Source organism: Carassius carassius, chromosome 4, assembly GCF_963082965.1.
Source record: "Carassius carassius chromosome 4, fCarCar2.1, whole genome shotgun sequence".
NCBI classification, from domain to species: Eukaryota; Metazoa; Chordata; class Actinopteri; order Cypriniformes; family Cyprinidae; genus Carassius; species Carassius carassius.
In genome coordinates this window covers 28,674,429-28,693,890 of record NC_081758.1, presented here as the reverse complement: position 1 = coordinate 28,693,890, position 19,462 = coordinate 28,674,429, and the positions used below count along the sequence as shown (strand labels likewise).

Genomic DNA, 19,462 nt, shown 5'->3' with positions numbered 1-19,462 from the left:
TCCCTCGAAGGGCTTACACTTTACAACCAACACACGAACGTAATTTAGTGAGATATGCCTACAGTAAGTTCTCAGTCTCCGTTTTCTTAAACAAATAGAAACATCATTATAAAATATTATTAAGCCACAATGAAAGTCAAACGTAGCACTATTTGAAAACGGCATAATATCCCTTGATCTAAATGTTATAGCAACAGCAAAACGAGAACAAAGCTCACAGCATGTCTTAGCATATCACACTGTGGAAATTCTCCTCATGAGCTAAGGAGAAATAAATCAGTGCTGATAACAGTAAACGATACACAAACATAATAAAACGACAGAAAAAGAGATCCCCAGCATTGTAAACAATCCGAATAAGATCCAAAGTGCAACTGATGAAATAAAATAAATAAGAAAAAAAACACGTAGTGACAGTGTTGGAGGCATCAAGTCATTGGTCTATGTCGCCCCCTTGTGCTCAACAGCCGCATGACAAGACCGTATCGAGTTTCTTAAATTTGTTCGCTCATAATTATCCACAAAAGCACCCTTTTATCCATTTTATCAAATTAATAAGGTTCGCAATGCATCCATAAATAGTCAAATCATTTTATCTATCACATTTATTTTGGCGTTTTCCAATCTGAAAGTCTTAAATCACAGATGAATGATGATGTTTCAGTCCCACTTAAACAAGGCTGGCTTCCTGGGTACAATGTGGTCTGAAGAATTATGTTACCCCAACTAGGTTGTAGAAAATCAGTATATAACATAAATAACTAGTTCTGGAGAAATTTGGATCCAATTCTGCACTCATTTGACTGGTGCCCGCACCGTGTCTCTCTTACTCGTCCTTCCTCTCTATTTCTCCTTTAGTTATTTGTAGTGCTGGATCCTCCATTGGCTGTGCTGGATTTGCCCTTTGTCTTGGACGAGCGGAACGAAAAGCGTTTGATGAGGCGGCGAGAGAAGCTTCCAGACTTTTTTCGGCTGGTGGAGGAACAGGAGGCTGTGGAGGAGACATTACCCACATTAGAGATGTCCTCGTGGGACTGACTGAAACTGGGGTCTTTCTCTCTGTGTTTCCTGCGGAATAGTAGCTTGGTGCCACTGCGGAGGAATCCCACTGGAACAGAACATTCATGCACATACATTTTTTTTACAAGAAATACAAATGTTATGATAAATACATCAATAATACATTACAAAGAAATTCACACCTTTGTGGTCTTTGAGGCTACGTGTCTCCAGCGCTCCAGTCGATCCGGTCTCCGACTCCACATCATCCACAGATGGTCGCTCAGACACGTCAGATGGCGTAGTCTCATCTGCTTCCTGATGTGCGGATGCTTCGTTGTGGTTTGGGGCTCCACTGGGAGAATGCGGCCCCTGTAGGGCTGCATCCATTGCTGCAGCGTAGCCCACTGATAAGGCTGAGTCATCTTCAGTAATGGGGACCTGTGGGAAGGACAGAAAATTAGTTTTAACACAGAAGAATCAGAATCAGGATGAGCTTTATTGCCAGATATGTTTACACATACGAGGAATTTGTGACAGAAGCTTCCGCAGTGCAACAGAATGACAGCAACGGAACAAAAACACAGATAATAAAAAAATACAAAATTGAATTAAATTGAAGTAAATAAGGAATAACAATATACAAATTGACAATTGTATGTGCAGGTATATTACAATAGACAGTTTTGTATGTACAGGTTTATTATGTGCAAATTTGAAGTGTAGACTAAGTATGTGTGTTAGATAAGGCTCCTCAGTGTTCCTCATGAACATGTCCTGCAGGCACAGCTGAGGAAGACGACATGTTGGCAATGTGCTTGCAGAAGCAGCTCCGCTGTCATCCCTTCTGTGAACCCTGTTAGGTCAGTGATTTATGAGATATGATATGAGACGAATGAGTTTGCTATTTTGTTTGATATTTAGATTGGAAAGCTCATAAATTACAATGTTCAAAAGGAAGTTAACATTAGTATTTCAGTGTTATAACTTTAATTTTATAATAATATAATTTTCTAACCACACAGTCACCTGATGAGTGTTACCATCAAAATTATGTGACTGAAAGAGAAGACTTAACCAATGACCCTGGGGGAGGGCTAAAGAGACCCTTCTCGTGATCATTTCCCTAGATGCCTGCCTCACTGTAACCAAGATATTTTTATGACTATGATTAGAAATGTCTGTTTACTTGATGTTCTGACTCTGACCTTTGACACCCCAGATATGATGAGAGTGCTGCGTTTAGTAGGCGTCTTCTTAGGTACCTTACTAGCTGACTCGGTTAGCTGCCGAATGGCCGTTTCTGCGATGGGATCCAACCCATTAGGGAGGGTGCCTTCTGCTTGGAAATAGCACACAGATACAAACACAACAGGATCACAGACTTTCCCCTAATTTATTCAAATGACACAGCAACAACAACAACAAAAAAAAAAAAAAATAATATAACAATAAATAATGTTTACTAAATGTATTTGAACAAACATCGGTTTAAAAATATTAGATTTATAGTTAATACATGTATAGTATTAACATAGATAAATGGTTAAAACCAAAAATATAAATATTGTAAATATGTGGTACTAATTTTTAATTTAGACATGTGCACATCATAAACATGATCATAAAGACGTAAATTACCATTTGAAAGTTTGGAGTCTATTTGTTTTGAGTCTAAGTCTGGAGATTAATAATGTGTTTTATTTATTTATTTATTTATTTTATACGTTTCTTATGCTTACCAAGGTTGCATTTATTTGATTAAAAAAAACACTGTAAAATTGTGAAATAGTATTACAATTTAAAATAACTGTTTTCTATTTTATTTTGTTTTAAAATGTAATTTATTCCTGTAATGGCAAAGCTTAATTTTTATCAGCCATTACTCCAGTCTTCAGTGTCACATTATCATTCAGAAATCATTCTAATATGCTGTGTTTCTACTCGAAAATCTTAACCATGTTGAAAACTTAATGTTTTTTGTAGAAACCATGATACATTTGTTTTTCCGGATTCTTTGATTAATAAAAAGTTCAAAAGAACATAATTTGTTTAAAACAGATATCTTTCATAACATTAGAAATGTCTTTAATCTTACTTTTAATCAACTAAACGTCCTTGATATGGAAGCATATGGGTAGCAATATTCAATTTGGGATGTAATATGCCAAATGACAATGCAATATGTAAAATGACAATGCATTTCTGTATTTACATTTACATTTTCCAATACATTTGTGCAACGTTTGGTGCAAAATGAAAATGAAAATTTAATTACATAATTTTCATTTGCCTTTTCATACACCAGTTTTAATATGTAAAATGAATACTAATTTTAACGCTTTATAAGTTGCAAAATTAAAATGAAAATGTATTACAGAAATGATTAGATATGTATAACATGTTCAAGCAAAAACTGTGGCAAAATGATCATTTAAATGCTATTTTTCTTAAATGCATTAACACTCACAGTCAAGACACTTACGATTGCATTTTCATTCAATGTCCCGCAATGAATGTAGCAAAATCCAATGTGCACATTGAAAATGCATTCCGAGCCGATCACGTGTCCGCCCCCTCCCGCCATGTCAATCACTGTGTGAACAAGGCGGGGCTTGCAGAATGTTAAGAGACTCAAATCTCAAGAAGAGGATTCAAGTGAGAGAACATGGATAAGACAGTTGGTCCGTGTACGTTTTGATCAATTTGGTTTATGGCTTCAATATTTCATTCGCACTTGTGGGCGGTGCTGAAACGCTGCTTTCATCTGATTGGTCGAATCGCTCCACCTTCAGCTCGGTCTTTTCATTCTTTCAGGCAGAATAAGAGTCAGTGCGAGTGAAGCACTGTAATGTCTGAAAATACACTTACTGTTAATTAGCATAATATTCGAAACAGATGTAGCTGGGCATATAATACGTGCTGCTGCGACCTGCAAATTATTTCTAGGTTGTAGTATTGTCTGAATATTGTCCCACTGATAAATACAGTGCAAATAGTTCTGTCTCCTTGGATAACAGTGAAGTGGAAATAAATATAGTTAAATTTATGAAATAAAATTAAATAGGATTTTTTTGGGAAGGTAAGTCTGGCCAGTTAAATTAAATTATTTCTAGGTTATAGTATTGTATAAATATTGTCCCACTGATAAAAATCAGTGCAACTAGTTCTCTCTCTTTGGATAAAAGTGAAGTGGCTCGGCTCGGAATGCATTTTCAATGTGCACATTGGATTTTGCTACATTCATTGCGGGACTTTGAATCAAAATGCAATCGTAAGTGTCTTGACTGTGAGTGTTAATGCATTTAAGAAAAATAGAATTTAAATGATCATTTTGCCACAGTTTTTGCTTGAACATGTTATACATATCTAATCATTTCTGTAATACATTTTCATTTTAATTTTGCAACTTATAAAGCGTTAAAATTAGTATTCATTTTACATATTAAAACTGGTGTATGAAATGGCAAATGAAAATTATGTAATTTAATTTTCATTTTCATTTTGCACCAAACGTTGCACAAATGTATTGGAAAATGTAAATGTAAATACAGAAATGCATTGTCATTTTACATATTGCATTGTCATTTGGCATATTACATCCCAAATTGAATATTGCTACCCATATGCTTCCATACCTTGATAAATGAAAGAATTCTCTTATTCATCTAAAAAATGCTAATGCTAATGTTAATGTGGAGCTCACTGCTGGGGGTGGGACTGGCACTGGTGCTCTGGAAGCTGTTTGTGAGCACAGTGGGGGTCTTTTCAGTCACCTCCACCTTTGAGGGAGACCTAGACGGAGAGTCTCCTGCAGTTACAGAGGAAGAAATAGGATAGGGGGAAACTGCCAAGTCACTTGTGTAGAACTACACAATGCAGACAGAAGAATGTGTGTGTTCTCAGTGTTCCTGAGTGATGTGGCCTTTACCTAGTTTGCGGTCCAGTTTTAGTCGTGACTGGACGGTGGTTACCGTAGTGACAATGGTGCCATCAGGCATAATCGTGCGGTCTACGTCCACCTTCTTTGAGGGGGTGACCAAGGATCGCGGAGGAGTGGCATTCTGACATGCACGCAAATCACTGGACTCCAAATACAACAGCTATGGAGGCAGAAACATAAAATCAAAAAGCATAAATTCCTATGCTTCCATTTTTTTTTTAAATAAATCTACTATAGAATTACGGTTAGTACAGACACTGATATCTTAAAAAAAAAAAAGAAGAAAAACAATCCCCATATGTACAGCATAATTTTGAGCTGACTTTGCCTATGTGTTCACAAACACAAAGATTATTCAAGTCAAGAGCATGTCTGTAACATGTACAGTGTGAACCAGTGCTTAATTTGTAAATGAATAATTTCCGGATCCAAAACCGCAATTAAAAGGCACTGTGACCGACATTGATAATACAACTTCAGCTTTCCCGGGACACTCAGTGACATCACTAAATGGTGATGGCACAACTTTCTGGACCTAACTACAGCCTAGGGCACAGGGTCAAAAAGAGGTTGCCGGGATGATTTAAGGAAAATTTTGCAGTATGCAAGTTACAAAAAATAATAACAAAAATAACATTTGTTTTCATAAAAATTCTTTATATAAAAACGTATAAATATGCCAAATATATCTCACTTAAATAATTAACAGATTTAAAACAGATCAAAACAAGCTCATGAAAAGGAAATCGAGATGACAGAACGTGCATCCTGTTTGTTTGCTTTATTTTACAAAAGCACAACATTTTCTGTTTTTATTGTGAGTGCGCAAAAATAAAAGTAAACACTTTGCGGTTTCAAATTTTGTCTTACATTTATCTGTATGACCAAAACTTATGGAGTATTTTATGTTTCAGGTGTTTGATCTCGACTGCACCTCACGCACACACCACATATTCTAGCAATACAAACTTAACATTGCAGTCTGTTCACTATCAAAATAAAAAAAGTAAACTAAACATATACTAAAAGGTTACACTGGTCAATTTAATAGTCTGTAGTATGATTTTGTGCAGTTCAGTGTAAACACCAGTGAATAACTCTCTCCAAATATTCCGCTGCTCACAAAACAATCAGCAGTAGACACCAATCAATGAGTGCGATTAAGAACTTAAAGATGATTGGTCAAAAATATTTTTAGGACCTATACATAACCTCCAAATAAATCTATCTGTCCTCGCTCTGACTTGTATGCACACATGCACTGTCAGGATCTAATGCACTTGTTTTATCGTAAAAAAAAAAAAAAAAAAAAAAGTATTAATATATATATATATATATATATATATATATATATATATATATATATATATATATATATATATATATATATATATATATATATATATATATATATATATATATATATATATATATATATATATATGTATGTATACATATATATTAATACTTTTTTATTTTTATATTTTACGATAAAACAAGTGCATTAGATCCTGACAGTGCATGTGTGCATACAAGTCAGAGCGAGTACTTAGTACTTTAATTCACACCAGTGCTTCATTTGAGCTGGATCCTGTTCTGGAAAATGTTAGATTTAGCATGTATGTATGCATGTGTATATATGCATACATACATGCATATATACACATGCATACATACATGCTAAAATGTTAGATTTAGCATGTATGTATGCATGTGTATATATATACACATGCATACATACATGCTAAATCTAACATTTTCCAGAACAGGATCCAGCTCAAATGAAGCACTGGTGTGAATTAAAGTACTAGATTAAATAAATAAATTATTCCGTTATCAAGTTAATCAGAGATAAAGTGAGCATTGGCTTCACAAGGCACACCACTGTAATAAGATATGTTTTCTATTAAATAATTCACATTGACATTTGGAACAGAGGCTTATCAGAGTGTTCGGAAAAGTGAACACAAGGTTGGCTGAAGCCTTAATCAGTAATGCGGACACTCTGAACATTGTATTATCATGGAAATCATGTATACTTTATACATGTGAATTACTAGTATCTATCTGTCCGACTAACTGTCATACAATACTGTTTGGGGTAAATATATATTCTTTCAAAATAAACAACTTTTTATTTAGCAAGAACACACAAAACTGATCGAAAGTGACAGTAAAGACATTTAAAATGTTACAAACTATTTCTGTTAAATAATTGTTCTTTTAAACTTTCTATTAGCTTTGCCATTACAGAAATAAATTACATTTAAAAATAGAAAACATTTCTTTTAAATTGAAATTATATTTCACAAGGTTACTGTTTTACTGTATTTTTTGATCAAATAAATGTAGCCTTACATGAACGGTAGTGTATTTGAAATATATCTGAATTCTGTCCTTACTTCTAATGTTACAACTGCAGTCGGAGCCAGACCATGACCCGGCGTGATGGACAGTTTATGTTGTCCATTAGAAATTCTTTTAGAGAGATCCAGTTTTAAGGAAGCACAACCAGGCAGAAACTCTGTCAAACAGAAAAAAGAAAACAAATTAATCAACGGACAGACAAGTATATTATGCAGTAAAAACAAAAAAACACACAGAATAGAGAATATAAGTCTTTAATCATTCACCAGATCATCTGAGATCAATACATTTCTTATAAAGCTGGATGAATTATTGAATGATAGGCACTGAAAAGTGACTCACGCTCTCCTTTACTGTTCTTCTCCACAAGTCTTACTTGGAGTTCTTTGGTTTCTGGTCCTACTTCCCTAATTGATAAAAACAGACTTTGATTTATCACAAGTAAATAAAGATGCACACACAGTTAGCTTTAATTTTGTAATACGAAATATTGGAGATGAAGTGATTTTTTTTTTATCATATCAGTATCATTAAAAGACTAAATTGACTTTAACAATTGTAATTGGATTTTAGGTTATAAAACTGCTGTATACCATCGGTATTGTGGTAGACTAAATGTCCCATTTGATCCCAAAGCAGCAATGTGTTGGCTGGCTATGAGAATTAAATTGGGCATTCTGCAAATTGGCATCACATGAAATAGTGAAGTGTTGGGAATGGCTGTAATTAAATGTGCTAAACAGCTCTTTGTTTCTTCGGGAGTTGGCTGCTGTACATTTCACAGAGCCATTGGTGGAGCTGCTCACAGCTTCACACCTTCATTCATGACAGAAGGGCTGCCATTATAAAAACAGACTTTGAGGAAAACGCTCCATTAGCCTCTTTTTACACAGTAATACCAGTAAATTGCCGTAAAATTACCGGAACGACTTTACCAGTAAATTCAAAAATGCGCTGTTCACACAGTCAACAACATTCCGTCTTTTTTCCGGAAAAGCACCATTCACACATCCATTCCAAAATACCGGTAAATTCTGTGACGTCATTAACCTCTAAACAGCTGCGCTCGTATTTTTAAACATGGAGGGTAATACATGGTCAGTATTTCTGTTGATGGTTTCATTTTTTTTTTCAAACTTTAGTATTCATGCAACTGCTTTTGTTACAGAGACATCGTAATATACGACTGGTTTGAATAATTATACTCACCATTAATAAAACACCTGATGCTGTCGGGAGCTGACCAATTTAGTGAAATTCGTCTTGAAAGGATTAATAGCCCAATGAAGTTGAGATTGTAAATTGCAGTCTGTAAGACGCGCGACATCGCAGAAAAGGTGCGTTCACAAATGTAAACTAGCCTATGTGCTGATCCAAATTAATATCAAATAGTCTATCAGCGCAGATAAACAGTTCTGCTTTCAAATTGAGTTCAAAAGATGTCGCAAAGCACCGGAAAAAGTAATTACCATGAATGTGACAGAGGGAAATAGGAAAAAAAATATATATATATTTGAATTATTTACTAATAAACTAGTGTTTTCTGAGTCTGTGTCCCAAGGATGAAGTTGCCTGACTTGTCATCTCCTTATTAGATGCGCCTTCTATACGGATTATGATTGTAATAAAATAGTTTTTTTGTTTGTTTGTTTGTTTTGTATTATTTCGTTAAGTAGTAATTTAAAGCTTTCTACTGATATATGTATCATGTATGTGAGGCATGTATTCGGTGAGTTTCGGCTTATTTTTGTAAGCTCTCCTGTTCAAGACAAGACGGCAGAAAGCATGTTTATTTTCTTTATTTTATATTTCTTTATTTTATATTATTATCTCGCTGGCACCTATATGTCCCAAAAAAGCGTGCTTTATCTTGCACTTTCCGCACAAAATATTCGATATAGCGCACATGTATCTGGGTTTAACGTTAAAACATCGTTACATGCTTGAACTGTTTTATATCTTTAGATTTTATTTTAGACAATTCGTGATGATTTGAGAAGGCTAAATTTAACTGATCAAACATAGGATATGATCAACTCTCCCTCTCTGTGCTGGCCGCTTGTTACTTTAAAAACAAAACTTATAGGCCTGTTTAACGAAAACAAAAACTGATCCAAACATACAAAACTGAACTATTTTAATAGCTGAAACAGTATAAGCTGTTTTGGGAGAATAGGGAAAAAAGACGGGCTGAACATCCTCAAGTGAGTTGCGGGGCAAACCGAAAGTTGATGCCGAATGTCCAGCACTCTTCTTCACTGCTCCGACTTCTCGTTTGTACCCTATGTGTTTTTCCCTAGGTACAAACTAAAATAAGTTGTAAAACTTAAAAGTTTTTTTTTTATTATTATTGTGTTCGGCATGGTGGGCCGCATGTGATTTCATGACGTGCCGCGGGTTGAGATCCACTGGTTTAGAGCTACAGGATTTGTGGAGTAGCAGGATCCCCAAATAGATTGACAAAATTCATAATAGGAACAAGAAATACTTCCACAACTACTTCGTTTGTGATGGTCGTTTACTTTTTAGATATTAAGACGCAATGTTTTCAGTTTATTGATGACCTGACTTTGTGCTGTGAATGCATTCCTCTCGGAGACAGTTAACAGTTATTTTATCATCCGTCACTGCATCACTAACAGTTCCTCTCAATTGACGACAAATTTCTTCATCCGCCCGGATAAGGAGAAGCGCTTTAATTTCACTGTCGCTTCAGTTGGATGACATTTATTTAATTTTCTTAAACGGTGCGTGAATGCGTCACATTGTTATGATTGGCCCGGAGTAGACGTCTTACGTCACCGCGTTCTGAACTCGTACGTACTCATACCGGTAATTTTCCTTCTGTGTTCACACATAGCAGAATTCCGGCAATTTACTGGCAATGTTACAACTTCTCATACCGGTAAATTGCCTGAACGAATTTACCGGTATTTTTGAAAAGATCCTGTTCACATATGATCTCTTTACGGAAATTTACTGGTAATTTTCCGGAAAAGTCTGTATGTGTGAAAGGGCTTATTGTGTTAAACTGAAGTGGGGAAGTTGACCTTTAAATGGAAGGTGTTAGAAAATCCCACTGGATTATATTTTCAGCCAAAAGCAGGAAACTTTTTATATTTTGCCTGTTCGTTTACACAACAATGGCGTTTTGGTGACTGAAAACGCATATTTTTTAAAACAGGTTTCAAAGTGCAAGTTTTTGAAAACACCACCATTGTTGTTTCTGTGCATAGTATGTGTTAGGTATGTAGGCATCGGATTTAAAGGCAAGCGTGAACAAACATAAACAACAATGGTGGACTGTTGGCAGTACTGTTGTTGCTGCTCAAGAGTTTGCTAATGCTTCTTCAGCAAAGTGTGGATTTATTTCACCAATACTACAGCCAACAGTGGAGACGCATCATATAATCGTCACTTCCCTTCAAGTACTGTTTACTAACAAGGGGACAGAGCGAACTGCTCGCCTGGGATACGAAATATAGAGTTTTGGCCATTTTCAGGGATGTGTGTAAACGTTTTGAAAACGTTGTTGTTCATGCGTGAAACTTTTTTAAAAAAGCAAGGGAAAAACGTTTCCATTTTTGTCTACAGCGTTGTAGTAAACACAGCCTCAGTCTAGTCCTGCAGCACAGAGTTAAATTAATTGTATGAACAAAAATGTCCTTGTCTGATAGAACATGACTTTATAAGAAACATTTCCTTGTAGCCTTTCCTAGGAGTCAGGCATGTCAACACCTCACTCAGAATGTTCCAATACAGTCTATTCATATAGTTTCAGTCTTTATTGATCTATATCCGCCTTTACAATCAGATAATGTTAGAATAGTGTGCTTACAGTGTAAAGTCGTCAGTCCAGTGCAGGGCTGCTCCAGGACTTGGGGAAGGAGTAAGGAAGCCGGTTCTCCGTTCAATGGAAGGAGTGTCCAGACTCAGCATACAACAAAGCTCTCCTACATGAGTCTGACATCCTGGAAAAGAAGTCACATAACTTACACCATAAACTGCTCAAATACAGAGTTTCTGTAAATCAAAGAATCCTGAATAATTTTATTTTAACATTGATATAAATAGGATATGTTCCTTGGCATATTAGGATGATTTTTGAAGTGAAAACACTGGGGTCAAATCAACATGAACGCAGTCTAATTAAACAAGGCTTCCTTTAACGGTCAACAAGCAATTCAGGCAAATCACAGAGAGCCTGATTATGTAAATATGTTAGGGGTGTAACGGTACGTGTATTTGTACCGGACCGTTTCGGTACAGGGCTTTTGGTACGGTGCACGTGTATACCGAATGACCGAATGCAATATTTTGTTTGCGGAACATAGGTAAATTTTCGTGTTTCCAAACGAACATATTAAGTGGCGGAAGTCTCCGCGTTCAGCGCAAATCCCGCCCTGCAGCTGATTCTAAGGCCGGTGACACACTGGCTGCGTGGCGTGAGTGTGCGTTTCTGCTGCATGTCAGTTGCTTCGCGTTTTCTGTGTCTTTACACACCAGAATTGTGCCTGACGTGGCGCTGGCGCGCTGCTGCTACTGTAGGTGACATAGAGGGAGACCGCCAACAGACCAGGATCTTGTCTTTACGAGAACAATATCTATACATCATGTTAAGCATAAATATAAAAAGCCTACTGATAAAGGACACAGTCAATAGTATTGACGGCCAAATAGACTATGTTTGACAGGTGCAATATGCCAGTGTGTCACCGGCCTAAGGTTTTCAAAAGGCATCACGCGAGTGTGAACATCACTACAACTAAGAAAAAAATGATTGTAATTCAAACGCAGCTCCCGTCGGCATTTAAACAGACATTTGCTCTTAATTCCGATCGGTCCAACACAATAACGAAATCTGAGCAGGTCTAAAAACTGAAACTGTTGATGCTGCACTTTACACTTTGGAAAAGTTATATATATATTTTAAATATGAGCAGGCCTACAAGCTGGGATTGGTAATGCTGCACTGTAATCATAGTTATTTATTTATATTTTTCATTATATTTTATTATATGATATTGGTTTGAGACTGAGAGTATTTTATTTAGTGGAGAACTTTGCAGCAGTATTTTATTTCTTATTCTTTTTTTATTTTATTATAAATTATATTTTATTATTTATTTTATTAAAAAGTATTTTAAAAAAGTGTAAACAAAAATGTTTATAGTAATAAACAACCTGCAGTGTAATGTTTGCATTTCTTTCCCTTACTGTACCGAAAATGAACCGAACCGTGACTTTAAAACCGAGGTACGTACTGAACCGTGATTTTTGCATACCGTTACACCCCTAAAATATGTAGGCAAATTTTTAATTCAAACACAAAGTTTTTTAAGAATCATGATCATTTTATACCTTTTTTGACGTTGGTTGCTCTGAGCTGGTGCACCAAAATCCGCCTGATGGGCATGCTTTGAGATGGAGAGCTCAGACCACCAATCTGCTTCTTCCTGGGAAACTATTACAACATAGAATGTAAATGTTTTATAACATGAAAGTCACATATTTTGAGTTTTCCTTCCTCATTCTAACTTTAATTACATGTCTTGTATGTTTTGTACTGATAAGGGTGTCATACATCCCTGCATGTCATACGTCAAACACTCACACCCATGTCGCTCTGAACCCATAAAAGCTTTGTTTGTCTTCGGAACACAATTTTATATATTTTGGATGAAAACCGGGAGGCTTGTGACTGTCCAAAATGTCTTAAATTGTGTTCCAAAGATGAACAAAGCTTTTACAGGTTTGGAACGACATGGGGGTAAGTGATTAATGACAAAATTTTCATTTTGGGGTGGAGTAACGCTTTAATATGTCAGCATGTTCTTTAAATGTAAATATCTAAGAAGCACAGTATTAGATACAATTTCTCCCCAATCTCCATATAGTTTTTATTCATTTTACAAAAATAGTTGAATTCTAATGAATTCTTCTGCTCTCAACTTCTAGAACATGAAAATACATTTACTGTACCTTTAATCAAATTGCAAAAAGTGATGTTATTCCTCAGTATATCGGTCTTATTTTCCAGTGCAAATTAGGGCTGTGTGATATGGACCAAAAAACCCTTTTGTGATTTCTTTGATAAATTTAGCGATTTCAATTTTAATCATGATTTTGAAACACACAGACATGCTTTACAGTCATAAATGCATCCAGTGAGAATTTGAAACATATTTCCAAAAGAAAACCAATTAGAGCTTTATCAAAAAGTTGTAACATGCCTTTAGAACAGACATAAGTCAAAAGGAAATCGTGTCCAGGGAATTGTTTTTTGTTTGTTTGTTTTTTTACAATGCATTGGTCTCAGAGCTCAATTGAGAATGAGGAGTTGTCGTCATAGCACAAAGCCCCTCCCTCGATATCACAGTCTCCGCCATGTTGGCAGGATACCGGCGGCGAAACAAGCATCCAAAATATCGACCCATACGAGCTCCCTGCAAGCAGCACAGAGACCTGGACCATTTACCTCCATGCACACATATGGACATTGGGAATTATATTGTTTTTGATTTAAGTTACTACACAATGCAGGAGCTTAAAAGCCACAAGTCTTTGGAAAGTTACGAGGCTTTCTGCTGTGGCTGGGTCCATCTACAGCAGGTGAGGAAAACATTGTTGTACTGGCCAAAGTAAGTTTATTCACATGCGTTTTAGTGTATTGTAATTACATTGCATTTAGAATGCACTTCTTGACCAAAATGACAAAGTAATTAACTGCGACCGTTTCGTAAACACTAGATTGTAACGAGATGTTCAATGTATACGAACGTTTCCTACATGTTTTGATGTAGGCTAAAGCTGTGTATGTTTAGTTATGATTTGATTTTAACCCAATGACACAAACGGTACCAGGTTTTTGTGTTGGGGGCTGCAAAGTGGACAAACCAGTTCTGGGTTGGCTAGGGTAACGTTAGTTAAATGTGTGATTGCAAGATGTAAATGTCCTGGTTAGATTAAAGCTATTAACACCGTGAATGCAAGGTGACTTACATCATAAACAATATAATTCACAATGTCCATATGTGTGCACAGAGGTAAATGGTTCAGGTCTCTGTGCCGCTGAAGGGAGCTCGTATGGGTCGATATTTCGGATGCCTGAGAGGTTCTCCAAACACCGCTGTTTTGTGCTTGGTGTGAGCTTGTTCCTGTAAGGTCCCCTTTCTTTCGCCTTATGTTTTTGCAATGCTTTACTTTCTTCCTTTTCTTTCTCGTATTCGTAGATCCGTCTCTGTTCCGCCGACAAAATAAATGCGCAAAAATTAAAGATCTCTGAAATGGTTAGTCGCGCCTCTGTGAAGTTCTGAAGGCATTGCCCCTGGCAACCGATAGCGTATCCTGCCATCATGGCCGACCAGCTCAGACCCCTCCCAAATCAACCCAAATCGGCAAGTGACTCCTCATTCTCAATAACCGCATGGGCTTAAAGCGGACCGGGCAGGGCTCATAGCCTCGGGCCAGAATAGAGAATAAGAAGCTGACATCCGATTTCTTCAAGCGGTCATATTTACCATGTTTACTATGGTTATGTTAATGATTAGCGTGCACAGTCTTTTGCATCGTTTATAAATATTTCTGCCTTTTATGGGGATTATAATTCACATCAGATCAAGTTATTGCAAAGACTCCTGCTGACTGAAATTGAGTTTCGAGCTCAAATAAAAAAGAAAAAGAAAAGTGTTTATTGCTGGTGTTATAGCTGTAAGCTTTCTGAAATGATCCGCAGCGCAGACGCTCTATTTTTATAAAAGCTCCCGAGCAAAAATCATTAGGCTATTATATTTTGATGATAGGCTATGCTACGTGGAGCTAAACTCTCAGACAAGACGACAGATAAAATATGTTACTAAATAAATACACAATTGTGATAGAGAATAAGAAGCTGACGTCTGATTTCTCCAAGCATTTACCATGTTTACTATAGTAACGTTAATGTTTAGCGTGCATAGTCTTTTACATCACTTATAAATATTTCTGCCTTGTTTGGTGATTGTAATCCACATCAGATAGAGTTATTTCAAACACTCGCTGCTAACTAAGAGTGAGTTTTGAGCTCAACTTATTTAAAAAAGTCTTTAATGCTGGTGTTATAGCTGTTACCTTTCTGAAATGATCCGCAGCGCAGACGCTCTCCAGACACGGAGAAACCCCGCCTTTGTTCATAACCCCTCCTCTAGCCCCAGCTGGCCCGCTTTGGCCCAAGGTTTGCATCGGGCCAAAAAACCTTGGCCGTAGGCCCCGAGGAAGACCCGACGAGGCACGATCAAGCCCCGGAAGTGACAGTGGAAACGCGACTGGCCCTGGCACGCACTAGCACGCCCGGTTTAAGCCTGACAGTGGAATCGCGGCTATTGTAGTGGTGCCTCAGGTGATGAAATAGATTTGTTGCACCAGGTTCACACATACTCTGTCTGAATTGCATTTACAGTATGTGTATGTGGTGCAGAAGCAGCATGGATTAATTTTGCTTTCGCACAGGACACGTTTGCAGGCCGCTCCTGATCCACGGCCATTTACCACAAACACACCATTTATCCATTATTTTGTTTAAAATCTAAACGTTGTTCCTGAAAATGAGCATTGTGATTCTACTTTATCACAGTACAGTAATACAATCTTTCATAGACATATTCACGTTTAAACTCAATAAATATAACTTTGTTTTCCTACCCCCACGGGTGTCATCTATAATTGCCTTGTTTATCTAAAAGTGCACTTTTGCTTGTTTTAAATCTAGCCAAAAAGCCATGTGTTGACTGTGAAACCGTAAACATTAATTACATGCATTTATTGTGTAATTACTAAATTTCCATGTCAATCCATGTGAAACATTTGCTGTCACTTTAATCATGTGCACTGCAGCCCAGCAGAAATAGACTGTGCGGAAATGATCGCTGCATGACTGCTGCAGACACATCACTCCTGGAGTATGGCATTATTTTAATGAAAAATGTCAAGAGCACATTATTGTATCGCAAAAGCACATTAATATAATGCACAAGCGCGAATCTCTCCACTCGCACAAAACCAGATGCGCGTGCTCAGATACACACTGCTCTCGTCCGGAGAGAGTGCGTGCACTTAAAATGTGTCTCTCCTCTCGCTCAAATGATGTCCTGTGCACTCACAAATCTCTCTGTGGTCATGGGCTAGATATTAATTCTTTTCGCACCTTTCCATTTCTAACCTTTTCTTGTTCACATCTTTCGCATCTTTTACTGCATGCAGTGTGAATGCTTTGATCTGTGGGCGCAGAAAAAAATATGCACCATAGACAGAGTATGTGAAGCTGGCGTTACGTAGGCCTATGTCCGGTCTGTTCTGTTCGCGATCTCCATTTAGGCGCACTGCATTTTGATTGGTTCGGATAGTCGAGGCCGCAGAAAATCATGCTATAAAGCTATTTCGAAATTGTGGATGCTCAAATCGTGATTTTTATGATTTTGATTAATCGCACAGCCCTGGTGCAAATGTCTAAAAATTCCTAAATCTAGATACATTTACTTGGGAAGCAAAATGACATGAGTCTTGTTTTCTGTAAAACTTATAAAAAAATAAAGTGAGTTATGATTAAAAAGAACAAATATTTGCCAGTGGAAAAACTATTTAATTTAAAGGAAAACAAGTCTTCATGGCCCACCGACAAATATTTAGGGCCTTAATTTGTGAAAGGGTGAATTCAGACTTATAAGACTTTTTTAAGATCAACAGAAGTTTTGATCATAATGTACAGTACAGTTTCAAATGCTGGCCACACTGACCCAGTACATGGTCATAACCCTCACTGTTTGATATAGCAATCGATACTGGTATTTTTACCGCAGGGCTTGATACACAGGCTCTCAGGTTGAGGATCATGGCAGGGTGTGTTGTGTACAGTGTGTCCTCCACCAGTGCAGCAATCATTTCACTGTCCACCTCCACGTCAGAGCCCTAAAGTCAAAACCAAAAACAAAGATATCAGTTTATGTGCATAGTTGCATTTTATACAGTTTACAATTTGTAATACGTCACAAGCTGAAAGGAACAAGACCTATGTGACCAAAACTACTCCCTTGCCTCTTTCTGGACTCTTTGGCATGATGTTACAGTTAAAGAGAGATGAGGCTGCTTGGAAAAAGTCCAGGACACAAGGAGACCCTCTTCCTCCACTTCCTCAAGACAGACCTGCAACTACAGAAGCCCATACAGAACATTTGAACTCCTATTTCACACTGAATTAGAAAAGTAATATATTCATCGATGGCTGCTCCATTTTTTACCACCTAGAGATGAAACATTAAACTATGGCACAACGCATCAAGTGGTGTCGTTTGTTTGAGATGAGTATCGCATGCATTATTCATAGCCACTAAACCTCACAGTCTACATTAAGCTATTGAGATGGGGGAAAAAATTGGCAAACTGAGAGGCTCATTCATGTGAGCAGCGGCAGGAGAAACCAGACTAATGAAAGTTGAGTGTGCAGCTATGCAGACTGATGCAAACTTGCAGATGCAAATCCATTTCATTTGTATTTTACCTGGGCCTGCCTGGGCTTCATCGTGATCTGGTAGGTATCCATGGAAACAGCTGCATGTGACTGCTGAGTGACAGTCACAGGGAATGTTACAGTGTCGACTGAACAACTGCACTTCAGGACCTAGAGGAGGTTGAGGGTATGATTGACAAATGATGACCGAGTTGGACAGAACATAGTATCTTCATAAGAATAATAATAATTAAAAAAATCTAATGCTTTGATTACATACAGACAAAGTATATACTGAATGCAACTTAAGATGGACACATTGACCCTGATTTAAGAGTTTGAGTGTTTAAAAACACATTGATTATTTAAAAAAATATTAGGAGCATAGCATGCACATAATATCTGAGCTGATCAGACTGAAGATTGTGTCTGTCAAATTAACCACAAAAAAAAATAGCTTCTCATGTGCATGTTTCTCTCAGTGGATTTGTAATTTGTCTCCATACCAGGCCCGGCGCCACAAGGGGGCAAAAGGGGGCAATGCCCCCTCAGATCTGACTGGTGCCCCCTCTGTTTAATTTTTGTAGCCTATTCATGGTTAAAAATAAAATGTTTTCTTTTGAGTTAAATAATAATTGAACCTTATCCCCATGGGATTTAGAATGTTCAGGGTTGTGACTCGTGACATTACTGCCAGATTCAAACGTCTTTCGCGTTGGTTGGCGCTGAGCCAGATACTGACGAGCTCAGCGCTGTCATATCACAACTATGCAGTGTTTTCAACCTCATAATGTTTATTTTAGATTTCAGACATTTAAATACACATAAGCACTGGTAAAACAACAGCCTACATTTGGAGTTTGTAAAATACACACTGATGTCTGTGGAAGCAAGTGCTAGTGTCGCGTTGGTTGGCGCTGAGCCAGAGACAGACAAGCTCAGCGCTGTCATATCACAACTATGCAGTGTTTTCAACCTCATAATGTTTATTTTAGATTTCATACATTTAAATAGGCTACACATAAGCACTGGTAAAACAATAGCCTACATTTGGAGTCTGTGGAAGCAGCAATAACAATATATTCAAATATAATTTGCTGACTTGTGTTTTTCATATCAGACAAACACAGTGGAAGTAACGTTAGGCTAACTATAAAGTTTACTCTATTGTTATAAAGGTTTTTAAACGACCAAACACACTCACTTAAACATATTTGAGAATCGGAATATGTTGATGACATGGTTGATGACATGGTAAGTAAGTTTGTGAATATTTCGAATAAAAAAGGAAAAACGAAATGAAGGATAGCCTACATCTGTTATACAGTGTTATTATTGGCTGCGGTGTTTCACGGGACAAATATGACGCGTTGCCATGGAAACATTAAGGGGGAACGTTCTAAAATAACTGTCGCCTTGAAAAATCTTACTCTCGGGAGTCAGTTAGAATATTTTAAACTTAAGTGTGAAAGGGTTAATTATTCATAATGAATGACGCTGGCTTATCTTTTGTCGACTGTGTGATTTCCTGAAAATACAGTTGTTACTAAGGAGATTCAGTGCCAAATCAAGGAGACTGCAGCTCTTCTAAAAAGGTATAGGACATGATCTATCATCATTACGCTGTTTAAAATTTGCTAGTCTCTGGTTAACTTACCTGCAGTTGCATATGG

At 37.0% G+C, this 19,462-nt stretch overlaps 1 protein-coding gene across 1 annotated transcript in view; it reads right to left on the bottom strand.

Moving 5' to 3' along the window:
* Nucleotides 1-253: 253 nt before the first annotated feature.
* LOC132139692 (phospholipid transfer protein C2CD2L-like) overlaps nt 254-19,462 on the bottom strand; it is a 35,888-nt gene continuing 16,679 nt past the window's right edge. The window contains exons 3-14 of the mRNA XM_059548240.1: nt 17,841-17,960; nt 17,378-17,491; nt 17,138-17,251; nt 12,671-12,773; nt 11,148-11,280; nt 7,652-7,716; nt 7,345-7,466; nt 4,931-5,102; nt 4,706-4,810; nt 2,208-2,341; nt 1,203-1,440; nt 254-1,108 (exon numbers count right to left, since the gene is read on the bottom strand). Coding sequence (XP_059404223.1) covers nt 855-1,108; nt 1,203-1,440; nt 2,208-2,341; nt 4,706-4,810; nt 4,931-5,102; nt 7,345-7,466; nt 7,652-7,716; nt 11,148-11,280; nt 12,671-12,773; nt 17,138-17,251; nt 17,378-17,491; nt 17,841-17,960 — 1,674 coding nt within the window. The 3' untranslated portion in view covers nt 254-854. The remainder of the gene's footprint in view (nt 1,109-1,202; nt 1,441-2,207; nt 2,342-4,705; nt 4,811-4,930; nt 5,103-7,344; nt 7,467-7,651; nt 7,717-11,147; nt 11,281-12,670; nt 12,774-17,137; nt 17,252-17,377; nt 17,492-17,840; nt 17,961-19,462) is intronic.